Source organism: Myxocyprinus asiaticus, chromosome 29 (assembly GCF_019703515.2).
Source record: "Myxocyprinus asiaticus isolate MX2 ecotype Aquarium Trade chromosome 29, UBuf_Myxa_2, whole genome shotgun sequence".
NCBI lineage: Eukaryota > Metazoa > Chordata > Actinopteri > Cypriniformes > Catostomidae > Myxocyprinus > Myxocyprinus asiaticus.
In genome coordinates this window covers 20031391-20045069 of record NC_059372.1, presented here as the reverse complement: position 1 = coordinate 20045069, position 13679 = coordinate 20031391, and the positions used below count along the sequence as shown (strand labels likewise).

At 36.7% G+C, this 13679-nt stretch overlaps 1 protein-coding gene across 1 annotated transcript in view; it reads right to left on the bottom strand.

Annotated features, from left to right (window-relative positions):
* Positions 1-4908: 4908 nt before the first annotated feature.
* The window catches only part of LOC127419596 (adenylate cyclase type 6-like), an 81187-nt gene continuing 72416 nt past the window's right edge, over positions 4909-13679 (bottom strand). The window contains exons 18-23 of the mRNA XM_051661113.1: positions 12149-12175; positions 11375-11507; positions 10981-11244; positions 9517-9721; positions 7715-7839; positions 4909-6760 (exon numbers count right to left, since the gene is read on the bottom strand). Coding sequence (XP_051517073.1) covers positions 6632-6760; positions 7715-7839; positions 9517-9721; positions 10981-11244; positions 11375-11507; positions 12149-12175 — 883 coding nt within the window. The 3' untranslated portion in view covers positions 4909-6631. The remainder of the gene's footprint in view (positions 6761-7714; positions 7840-9516; positions 9722-10980; positions 11245-11374; positions 11508-12148; positions 12176-13679) is intronic.

Sequence of the window (13679 nt, the reverse complement as noted above, 5' to 3'; positions counted from 1 at the left end):
CTCATGGTGAGCCAGGAGGAAAACACTCAGAATATACATATGAAATATGGTCATATAGTATGAATTCGCCAACCATGACACAAGTCTGGATCAATTTGATTCTTAAAAAGGACAAAGATCCAAGTGAGTGTAAGAATTACTATCCAATTTCCCTGATCCAGCTAGACGTTCAAATATTGTCAAAACTTTTGGCAAAATGATTAAGTAAAGTTATGACATCTCTTATACATATAGATCAGGTGGGGTTTATTCGGGGCCACAGCTCTTCTGATAACATTAGGCGTTTCATTAATGTCATGCGGGCAGTGGTGAACGATCAGACTCTGGTCACAGCCATCTCATTTGACGCCGAAAAGGTATTTGATATGGTAGAATGGGATTGTCTTATTGGATGGATTAAGTTACTTTATAGACACCCGGTAGCGGAGGTACAAACAAATTGATTAATCTCAGATTATTTTACTCTGGATAGGGGCACCCGGCAGGGTTGCCCTCTTTCCCCATTATTGTTCTGTCTTGCCCTGGAACCATTAGCAGCCGCGATAAGAAAAAAGGATGATTTTCCAGGGGTAGTGGCGGGAGGTGTGGTGCATAAGCTTTTGCTTTACGCAGATGATATTTTATTATTAATCTCCGACCCTACTAGTTCTATGCCTTGCCTCCACAGGATTATTAATTCCTTTTCTAAATTCTCAGGATACAGAGTTAATTAGTCTAAATCTGAAGCTTTGACTCTGACAGCGTACTGCCCTGTAACGGCTTTTCAGCTGGGCACATTCCAGTGGCCCAAACAGGGCATTAAGTATTTGGGTATTTTATTCCCAGCAAATTTGTGTGATTTGTGTGAGTTCATTTTGATCCTTTAATAAAAAGGTTTTCGAGTGATGTGGGCAGGTGGGCTTCATTACATTCATCAATGACTGGGAAGGTTAATGTTATTAAAATAAATTGTATTCCAAAATGTAACTACCTGCTACAGTCTCTCCCTATAGATGTCCCCCTCTCTTATTTCAAGCAATTTGATAGCATAGCGAAGTCCTTCCTTTGGAATGGTAAATGTCCTAGATTATTATTATTATGCGTTCGGTCTCAGACATTTGGCTCATTGGTCGCTTCCACCTGAGAGAGCCCCTCCCTGGTTTTGTATTGAACAGGAAGTTCTTGCCCCTATTTCGCCATTGCAAAGCCTTTCTATCAAACTAACCAGAGAAGTTAAGTTACAACCTGTTATCTCGTGTTTGCACTGAGTATGGACAAAAGTGTAAGAGTGTTTAATTCGGACATTTATTGAAATGTTGCCTCGAGCATATGGCTGAACCCAAAATTATATATTAATAAGTCCCCTTACTGCTGGACAGAGCAGATTGTGAGGGAGGTTAAAACACTCGGTGACCTACATGAGAGTGGAGTGTTGAGATCCTTTGAAAATATGGTTCAACGTTTTGGGATTCCCAGGTCTCAATTCTTCAGGTATTTACAGCTGCGCCACCTGCTCTGTACTGTTTTTGGGAGTAGCATACATCCCCCTAAAGTGGCAGATACTCTGGGAGTGGTGATTACTGCTTTTGGGAAAGGTCATGAGGCATCAGTGTATTACTCCCTGCTAATTCAGAGTGTGGAGCTTCAACTTCTCTCAAGAGATTATGGGAGAAAGATTTATACTTGGTATTGGAGGAAGGAGTATGACCTAGGATTCTAAAAAACATCAAGTCTACATCTAGAAATGCAAGGGTGTGCCTTATGCAATTTAAGATTTTACATCGATTCTATTGGACCCCCTATAGATTGTATAGGCTTGGTCTTAAAGACACACCCACCTGCTGGCGATGCCAATCAGAGATGGGGACACAACCCATGTTTTTAGAGGTGTGTTAAGATCCAAGAATTTTGGTTGAGGGTTCAGAGTTTTATGTGTGACATATTGGGCACTCAAATTTCATTTTGCCCCAGACTCTGTATTTTAGGCGATGGGGCAGTCATTAATATAGGGGATGAGTACATACAAAATTGGGTCCTAGCCAGTGTTATGATTGGCAGACAGGTCATCCTTAGGGGATGGAAGTCGGTTGGAGTGCCCTCATTTCAGGAGTGGTGCACAGAGATGGGCAGGATGGCGGCATATGAGGAGGTGGTGTATAGAAGGTTAGGGAACCGGGAGTTGTTTGAAAAAAGTTGGGCAGCTATTTGCCATTTTTGTATATATATATAATTTATTTATTTATTTTTTTGTCTGCATGTGTACTTGGGCTTGGCCACAGGGATGTTTGTTGGGCGTCAGGGTGTTGTTGGGGATTGGGAGGGGGGAAGGGAAATAATGGGGTTTAAGGGGGATAATGGTTGACTGTTCATGAATGTTTTGTTTTGTTATGTGTTATGCTTGAGGAGCAACCAATAAAAATGTTAATCTGAAAATAGGGGCATAAATGTATGTTTGGCCATTGAAATAGCAAGCGCTCTAGACAGAGTGGACTTGTGATGAGAGAGTCAAAGGTGGGTAGTAACGTGCTACATTTACTCCGTTACATTTACTTGAGTAACTTTTTGGAAAAAAATGTACTTTATGAGTATGTTTTATGGTGGGTACTTTTCACTCTTACTCAAGTAAATTTCTGATGTAATGGTAGCACTCCTGTCATTACATTACTGGTTTTAATTTAATAAGTGTTAATAAATGCCTAATTTATTGAGATTTTTAAATGGGACTCTAAAGACAGAGGAACTTCACAGCTGCACGCTGTCACTGGAGTCGCGTTCAACACTACAGCAGCAAGCATGCAAAATAAAAATTTCTTCACTCCACACAATGCTTTCATTTTACACCAAGACAAGGATATATTTCAAGATTAAAATTGCAGCTCCAACTTAAGAAAACACGGTGAGGTAAATTTTAGAGATTGTGACAATGTGGGCTTGTCTGTGTCATCGTATTTTGCATTTTTATATCAGCGCTGCAGCATATCAGTGTCTACTGTATAAATCCTTGTAAACATCTGCGTTAAGTGCAAATGTTTTGCCCTGCCTATCGTGATTGTGAGCAGTTCTACATGTGCTACATGTGCAAGGTTGGCACGTGCACAGCGTTTGATAGATGCAGGTGGCTTTGTCTTATGGACAACATGCTTCCAAACACAGAGATAAGGTGCAATTTACCCTTAGTGTCCAGAACTAATTATCTAAATACTTTCGACACTGACAATGCTGGACCGTCACTAAACTAAATTCACACAGTACGTAAAAATCTGTGAAATAACGACAGAAGGCATGAATAAAGCATGATCTTGCTTCAGTGTATAATTAAACATTATATATATAACTTGGGACTGTGTGACATTGTTCATGTTTTTTCACCGTAATGAATACTAGAAAAAGGTTTCCAAACTTGTCTTCCAAACCTGTGAAACTTTCTGTATTCTGTGGAACCCAAAAGATGTTAGACAGAATGTTAGGGACTGACAGTCTCAGTCACCATTCCCTTTCAAAATATGGAGGGGGAAAAAAACATGCAGTGAAAGTAAATGATGATTAAGGTTAGCATTCTGTATAACATCTCCTTAGAGGAATCATTTTTCCAAAATTGAAAATACTCACATCATTTACTTACCCTCATGCCATCCCAGATGTGTGCTTTTTTTCTTCTGCTGAACACAAAGATTTTTAGAAGAATATGTCAGCTCTGTTAGTTTATACTAGAATGCAAATAATGGGCACCAAAACTTTGAAGCTTAGAATGCACATAAAGGCAGCATTAAAGGAATTTAAATGACACTGGTTCAATCTATGTCTTCAGAAGGGATATGATAAGTGTGGGTGAGAAACAGATCAATATTTAAATCCTTTTTTTTTTCTTTTTTCTTTTTTTACTAATAATGCTGGTTTGAGTATTTCTGTAACTGCTGATCTCCTGTGATTTTCACGCACAACAGTCTCTAGAATTTACTCTGAATGGTGCCAAAAACAAAAAATATCCAGTGAGCGGCAGTTCTGTGGACAGAAATGCCTTGTTGATGAGAGTGGTCAACAGAGGATGGCCAAACTGGTTCGAACTGACAAAGTCTACGGTAACTCTCAGAATGCTATTCTGAGATGCGGGTTGGCGTTGTTTTGGTGGCACGAGGGGGACCTACACAATATTAGGCAGGTGGTTTTAATGTTGTGGCTGATCAGTGTATTTACTCTAAATCTCCACTTTTCACTTTCATATGTGAAAGTGAAACTAAACAGGCACCACATGTGACTTTCAGATGTAAAAGTGAAAGTGGAGATTTAGAGATTAAAAATTACTTACATTTTGATCTGTTTCTAACCCACATCTATCATATCACTTCTGAAGATATAGTTTTAACCACCGGAGTCTTATGGATTACTTTTATGTTTCCTTTATGTGCTTTTTGGAGCCTCAAAGCTCTGGTCACCATTTACTTGCATTGTATGGACCTAAAAAGCTGAAATATTCTTCTAAAAATCTTAGTTTGTGTTCTGCTGAAGAAAGAAAGTCATACACATCTAGGATGGCATGAGGGTGAGTAAATGATGAGATCATTTTCATTTTTGGGTGAACTATCCCTTTAAATTTGCTTGATTTATAAAAGATGGGAAAATGACAGGAAACATCTGTTCTTTTTTTTTTTTTTTTTTTTGATGATGATATACCTAATACCGTTTACATCACCTTTTTCAGCACTATCAATGAATTTCTTCTGTGGAACACAAAAGATGTAAGACAGAATAATGACCGACAACCTGTTACCATTTACTTTCACAGCATATTTTTTTTCATAAAATGATAGAGAATAGTGACTGTGATTGTCATTCTGCCTAACATTTCCATTTATGTTCAATGGAATAAAGTACAGGATGAGAATTCAGAACAGGATGAGGGTGAGTAAATGATGGCAGAATTTTAATTTTAGAGTGAACTTTAAAATGAGCAGATAAAACATGCAGATATGAAAGACAAATTGCACAAATCTGTACAATGTAAAATGTGGTAGGCGGATAAGATATTGACACACAACATGCTTTAATAAAACACCCAATTTATTTATTTTTTGTCACCTTTCCAATGAAAAGGTCTTGAAAGGTCCATGTACCACAAACATATTTTAACAAAAAAAAAAAAAAAAAAAAAAAAAAAAGTGTTTTTGTATCCATGAATACGTAAGAATGTTAAACAGCTTATATGTTTATCGTGAAATGCTTAAAGAAGGGGAAGAATGTTTTTCAGAAATACAGTCATAGATGTGCCTGTCTATACAGTGGCAATGTTCAAATACATGACAAAAATACTCTACAGCAGTGCTAACCTTTGTTTTTGACAGGTAATTGCATAATTTGTTTTTTAGCATGAATAAGGGCACTCGTGAGGAAATGCTAAAATGGACTTTTGCCAAACACTGTAAAATGGACAACTTTGCAGTCCAGTTACTTTTTAAAGGATCCACTAACCCTTATGGCCACTGTCTGCACATTTACACCTATTTACAAGGGTCTTAAACAGACTATATCATACTAAAATTATACAGCTATGTGGAGGTCTTGGTCATATGTGTGCATTTTCAGTAATTTCTGTAGGAATAAATAAAGAGCTGCAATTTGTGGAACACAATACTGAACTCTAATGAGAGGGAAATGATGTGTTAACAGAGGATGGACAAAGACATATGAAGCATTTATATTAGACACACCCTTCAGCACTTAATTTGGCAAAAAAGTAATTAAATGAATCATATAAACCTCACAGTGAGCTGTTACGCCCTTTAAAGATAATACACTGTATTTATGCAGACATTAGCCCCTGCGTTCAAGCGCAAACTCACTCACTCACTCTCCGCAGCCACACATGTAAATGAACAAATGAGAAAGCAAAATATATTTGTCCAATACAATTTCTTGTTCTTCATTTAAGTTACTTCAATTGTACACAAACACTAAAACAGAAAAACATTTGTATCAATCATAAATCATAGCAATTGTAAATACAAGTAACTGGAATTTAGGATTCCTCTGTCTCTAAGGACTTTAATGAAGACCTGTTTTTTTATTTTTTTTTTGCTTTAGTGTCTTGTCATAGAACTTGGCATTTACGGTAAAGAGTGACATAAGGACAAAAAAGGGAAAACCAGACAATTGAATAACAGTTGCTGGCACTTGTTCAGATATCTCAAGTGGCCAGGGTGTATGTGTGTGTGTGTGTGTGTAGTGTTTCTATATCAAAGACTTTGTTCTTTGACCAGTTTCTTCTTGCTTCTTGCATATATATAATCATGGTCATGTCTCTTTATTTACATGGTTTAAAAATCTGTCAAAATAAATAAAGAGTTCAAATTTTGGTATGGAAGAAGTCTTTCCCACAAAATAAAAAGAAAACAAGGCCTTCTCCACAGTCAACTCCATCTAAGGCAACAGTTTTTGGTTCATCAAATCCTTCAGGTAGCCTGTGAGCATAGTTCAGAATGTGAATTATTCGCAAGATGTGCACATATTAAATACTACCTATGCCCATTAATGCTCACATGAGACAGAGCTTATGAGTGGTTGTATTTGGATCTGCTTAAGGTAAAGTCCAAATCCCATTCAGAGCCTTCTGTTGTCCTTCCTGCATTTCAGTGCATTGAAAGGCATTTGGTCAGTGTTAACTGCAGACTGGACCACTGTTGAGGAAGTAAGTGGTCATATCTCCTTTCCCCTTCACTTTTACAAGTCCACGGCACTCCAGCTGGTAGCCCTTACTTTCTAGTACGTGGTACAGGTCAGTTGTCACCTATAAGAATAATAATATATTACATAAATTAAATGAATTAAAATGGCTATATTTGAATTTTTAGAGAAAACCACAAAATCCTATTATAATTTATAAATATTTCAGGTGTTACTAAGTAGCTAAAAACTATACTGTCAGAAAGTCCTGCAATATTAAACTGCAATTGCAGTCACATAACGATAGATGGCAGCACCATCTTTATAAATTCAATCAATTCTTATTATATTTTCATGGATTAATTAAAAAAGAATGATCTGAGTTGACCTTTATGGAATGAAATGAAATACAAAGACTATCATTTTTATTGCCAACAAAAGCCTTTATCAGATAACTAACAAAGGACAATGCATCTATGTGAACCTCTGCAGTTAATCCAGGATGGACTTCAAAAGACATTAGTTATTAATCTTAAAGTTCATAAATGTTTATTTTTTTATCTTTTATTTTTTTTAAAACACTGGACCGTATCGCTTACATAATTTACCAGTTTAAAACCATGACTTGCACTGCACACAAATAAGTAATATTGGCATTATATTCATGTTGTTTAGCCAGAGCGGAACTGGCCCCCACATTGAGTCTGGTTTCTCCCAAGGTTATTTTTCTCCATTAACCAACATCTTATGGAGTTTTGTGTTCCTTGCCACAGTTGCCTTCAGCTTGCTCACAATTATTATTTAATTTTTATACACAATTTACAATCATATTTAATCAAACTACATAATGATCACACTACGACTTCATAAATACTAGTTTCATTTTTTTTTTTTTTTTTTTAATGCATGATTTTCTGTAAAGCTGCTTTGAAACTATGTGTGGTGAAAAGTGCTATACAAATAAAAATGACTTGACCTTTACTGATGGAATGGGAATTTCTGCACTGTGTTTTGCCAAAACTAGTCTTGTATAAGCATGACATAGGCAAAGTTTTTTTTTTTTTTATCTTGTGGTTACCTGGATACGATCGGGTACACCTGTGCTGTCCATGCGACTGGATACATTCACTGTGTTTCCCCATATGTCATACTGAGGCTTTCTGGCTCCAATCACACCAGCAACCACTGGCCCAATGTTCAGACCTGTGATAACAATAAATGTGTACACTTACTTCAACAACATCAACCTCAAGAAAACATATACAGTTGAAGTCAGAAGTTTACATACACCTTAGCCAAATACATTTAAACTCAGTTTTATACAATTCCTGATATTTAATCGTAGAAAACATTCCCTGTTTTAGGTCAGTTAGGATCACTATTTTAAGAATGTGAAATATCAGAATAATAGTAGAGAGAATGATTTATTTCAGCTTTTATTCCTTTTATCACATTCCCAGTGGGTCAGAAGTTTGCAAACACTTTGTTAGTATTTGGTAGCATTGCCTTTAAATTGTTTAACTTGGGACAAATGTTTTGGGTAGCCTTCCACAAGCTTCTCACAATAAGTTGCTGGAATTTTGGCCCATTCCTCCAGACAGAACTGGTGTAACTTAGTCAAGTTTGTAGGCCTCCTTGCTCACACATGCTTTTTCAGTTCTGCCCACAAATTTTCTATCGTATTGAGGTCAGGGCTTTGTGATGGCCACTCCAATACCTTGACTTTATTGTCCTTAAGCCATTTTGCCACAACTTTGGAGGAATGCTTGGGGTCATTGTCCATTTGGAAGCCATTTGCGACCAAGCTTTAAATTCCTGGCTGACGTTTTGAGATGTTGCTTTAATATATGCACATAATTTTCCTTCCTCATGATGCCATCTATTTTGTGAAGTGCACCAGTGCCTCCTGCAGCAAAGCACCCCCACAATATGATGCTGCCAACCCCATGCTTCAGGTTGGGATGGTGTTCTTCGGCTTCAAGCCTCACCCTTTTTCCATCAAACATAACAATGGTCATTATGGCCAAACAGTTCAATTTTTGTTTCATCAGACCAGAGGACATTTCTCCAAAAAGTAAGATCTTTGTCCCCATGTGCACTTGCAAACTGTAGTCTGTCTTCTTTATGGATGTTTTGGAGCAGTGGCTTCTTCCTTGCTGAGCAGCCTTTCAGGTTATATCGGTATAAGACTTGTTTTACTGTGGATATAGATACTTGTTTACCTGTTTCCTCAAGCATTTTCACAAGGTACTTTGCTGTTGTTTTGGGATTGATTTGCACTTTTCACACCAAACTACATTCATCTCTAGGAGACAAAATGCGTCTCCTTCCTGAGCGGTAGGATGGCTGCGTGGTCCCATAGTGTTTCTACTTGCATACTATTGTTTGTACAGATGAACATGGTACCTTCAGGCATTTGGAAATTGCTCCCAAGGATGAACCAGACTTGTGGAGGTCCTCAATTTTTTTTTCTGAGGTCTTGGCTGGTTTCTTTTGATTTTCTCATTATGTCAAGCAAAGAGGCACCGAGTTTGAAGGTAAAATTGACTCTAATTAGCCAATCAGAAGCTAAATTAGGCTTGACATCATTTTTTGGAATTTTCCAAGCTGCTTAAAGGCACAGTTAACTTAGTGTATGTAAACTTGTGATATAGTCAATTTAAAGTGAAACAACCTGTCTGTAAAAGATTGTTGGAAAAATTACTCATGTCATGCACAGAGTAGATATCCTAAACGACTTGCCAAAACTATAGTGTGCTAATATGAAATCTGTTGAGTGCTTAAAAAAATTTGTTTTAATGACTTCAATCTAAGTGTATGTAAACTTCTGACTTCGACTGTATGGTGTCTTCAGGAGTCAATGGCAAAGACCCATCTTACCGATCTTCATCTGAAAGTTGTTGAAGGAGTGCTCATTGATGTACTTCATCTGTTCACGTAGTCTCATGGCATAGTCAGCCAAGGCTAGAATATGTGTGCGGCCTTCTTTGTCGTACGTCGAGTCGTTCAGTCCAGATGCTGCCATGTACGTACTACCGATAGTTTTGATCTTCTCTAATTGTTTATATTTCTCCTCAGAAATTATCTATGAACAGTAAAAATAACAGGTATTTATAATATTATAATGATGCAGTCAATGACTCAACAGAATAATAACAAAAGTTAGAAAAATATCAAATAAATACTTGGAGACAGTTTATTATTACTTATGTTTACTTTCGATCAGCGTTAAAGGGTTAGTTCAACCAAAAGTGAAAATTCTCTCATCATTTACTCATCCTCATACCATCCCCGATGTGTTTGACTTTCTTTCTTCTGCTGAACACAAAAGAAGATTTTTAGAAGAATATCTCAGCTCTGTAGGTCCATACAATACAAGTGAATGGTGGCCAGAACTTTGAAGGTCCAAAAAGCATATAAAAGCACAAAAAAATTAATAAATAAAATAAAAATACATATAACTCCTCTCTCACAATACATCTTGAAAGCAGTCTAATTGGTGATCAAGATTTCAAGCTGGTTTACACTTCTTATAGCGTTCTGCGCACAAGTCAAGCACTAGGAAATCTAATCGAGCTTGAAATCATGATCATGCCTAGAGACTACAATGCCAAGATGTACAGTGGAAAAAGGAGTTATATTTTGGTCTGTTCTCACCCAAAACAAACTGGATCGCTTCAGAAAACACTGATTTAACCACTGGAGTCTTATGGGTTACTTTTATGCTGACTTTATCTCCTTTTTGGAGCTTCAAAGGCCTGATCACAAATCACTTACATTGTATGGACCTACAGAGCTGAGATATTCTTCTAAAAATCTTTGTTTGTGTTCAGCAGAAGAAAGTAAGTCAACATCTGGGATGTATGGTAAGTAAATGATGAGAGAATTTTCATTTTTGGGTGAACTATCCCTTTAAATGTGCAGTAAGTAATTTTTCCAATCAAAGTTTTCCACCAAAAGAAACTGATGCTTTTGACAAACATGTCATATATGAGTGGCTCAAAGCTATTTTATTCGAGATAATGGTGGTCCCCTCTTGTGGTGGCAACCATGTTGAAATCAAATGACCAGCAGAACACTACTTGATTTATCTTGGTAGTGACAAATATACCTGAGAGTAGGGTATTTCTACAGCAAAAAAACTTTTATTTTTACTCAATGCTGTATCCACACCAATAGGAGTCAGTATAAATTCCAAGATCTATAAAGTCATATTGAACAGCAAAACATAGAAAAAAATTACTTGTTTCACCTAAAATCTCATTACAAAATGCCACTGCAGTTTCAGATGCAAGTGGCATACATTCAGTTTATCTTCTTATATTTCCGCTATGACCTTCTTACATCATCAAAGTCAGCAATGATCTCATTGAGTAGTCTCAGACATTCTACACCCTCATTGTTGGCTTCCAGCTCAGTATAGAACTCAGAGAAGTTGCTGATGGAGGCAAACATAACGGCCACACATTCACATGACTGGTAGTAAAGCTCATCGTTTCGACGCTCTCTCGCAAGGAAGTGGGCAGCCACATCTTTGGGCAGGATGTTGTGAAGGAGACGACGATTGTAGGCCTGAAGCTCCTCCATCTCTTCTTTCTCCTCAGTGGCCTGGTGAGGAATGACACATTGGAAAATTGTCAGTTTTCTGTATCATGTTTTAGGCAGTGACTTTTAATAACACTGGCTAACATCAACTTGACCAGATGATAACTTAAGAGAAAAGTCAGTAGAGACCCACTTGTAGCTTCCACAGGAAGTCAAGGCGAGCAGTGGACTCGACCTGCTGTGCGTGCAGGTAGAGAGCTAGTACAAACACAGTGAGGATGACTGGAATCATCACCCTCAGAGACACTTTAGTCACCCTTTCCGGGCTAAGTGGAAAGAAGAACAAAGTCACATAGACAACAGATTCTCAGAAAGCAAAACTGAGCTGCATGATGCAATCATAACATGACAAACAAACCGTCGTTTGTGATTACTACAAAATAATTTACTAGATAATAATAATAAATGAAATATTGTATTTTAAATTATTAAAATTATTAGTGTACAAATGTATCCAACAAGATCCTCATTAGACAAACTGATGTTTAACGCTGGCTTGCACACAAGTTTTGCTCTATACATTCACAATGACCAATATCTAGCCAATCAAATATTTTAGACTTGAGCATCATATTCAATATACATTTATATGACTTTTAAATTTTTTATTATTTCCATGACTTTTCCTGGCCTGGAAACCACACTTAAAAAATTTGATGTAATTTCCAGGATTTGGACTGTTGTAGCTCAAACTACAACAGTCTACACATTTATTACAGGATTTGTTGTTGTGGTATGAACTGTCATATAAAACATCTCAGACAAAAAGAATTGAAAAAAGAATATAAATACATGCAAATTGCAAAGAGCTCAACCTAATTTCTTCTCTTATTTCATAGTTCTGAAGTTCTATCTTCGAACCATCTCTCTTACAATCATTAAACAATAAAGCATGCCATTAACTCACCAAGGCTCGGTTCCATTGAAAGTAGACCTGCATAAAAATAGACATTTTCCCATTAGCGACCAACATGACCCACTAAACATATACACACATTCTATTAAATGCAAAGCTCAACACTGCAATGCAGTCATTCGAAAGCCTTTCAGGAAAAAAGAACTGTTGAAGAGAAAGGACAAATCAGCATAAAAACTATTTTTACACTTCTCAGATGTGATGAAGTGTTTCCACATTATTTAGCAGCGTAAATCTAGCAATCTTTCTTACATTAATTTACTTTTTTTTTTATTATTTTGTATAACTTCATTCTTTGTGTTATATTACCCTGGCATTAAAAAAACATTGGTGCGATAGCGTTTCAATTACAGCTGCTGAGGGAGTGACAGTAAATTTGGTATCTTTCTCTCTTCTGACTGCCGTAATGTACAGCTCTCTCTTTTTCTCTCTTGGAAAGTCATAAAAAAAAAATTAAAAAAAAATGTAAAGCATTTTTTTCTTTTGCTGTTGGAGCAAATGGGAAAGCAAAAATAATATTTGCTATGGTCTCCAATTCAATGCTATAGAAGATTATCCTGGCTGTAGTATAATTCTGCGAAATGTTTAGGGTCCATAGTTTAGGTTAGGGATAGTTCACAGAAAATTGAAAATTCTCTCATCATACACTCACCCTCATGCCATCCCATGTGTATGACTTTCATTCTTCTGCTGAACACAAATGAAGATTTTTAAAAGAATATCTCAGCTCTGTAGGTCCATAAAAGGCAAGTGAATGATTACCAAAATATTGAAGCTCCAAAAAGCACATAAAGGCAGCATATAAGTAATCCATAAGACTCCGGTGGTTAAATCCATGTCTTAAGAAGTGATATGATAAGTGTGGTTGAGAAACAGATCAATATTTATGTCATTTTTGTACCATAAATCTCCACTTTCATTTTCATGAATGTGGCGATTCACATTCTTTATGCATATCGCAGGGAGGAGAATTGATATTAAAAAAGGACATAAATACTGATTTGTTTCTCAACAACACCTATCACATCACTTCTTAAGACATGGATTTAACCACCGGAGTCTTATGGATTACTTATATGCTGCCTTTATGTGCTTTTTGGAGCTTAAAAATTTTGGTAATCATTCACTTGCCTTTTATGGACCTACAGAGCTGAGATATTCTTTTAAAAATCTTCATTTGTGTTCAGCAGAAGAATGAAAGTCATACACATCTGGGATGGCATGAGGGTGAGTGTATGATGAGAGAAGTTTCAATTTTCTGTGAACTATCCCTAACCTAAACTATTGTGTTCAACAGAAAAAAGTCATTCACATCTGGGATGGCATGAGGGTGAGTAAATTATGAGAATTTGCATTTTTGGGAAAACTTGCCCTTTCAATTTCTGTACTTCTATACCTACTTGGAGAACCACATTGTGATCTTCCTCAAAACATGGCTTACCAATTGCATGTTTGGTAATGGTTATTATAATTTTGCCAAGTACGTCATGTTCCTGGATTAACATCTTTTGTTGGTCCTGGA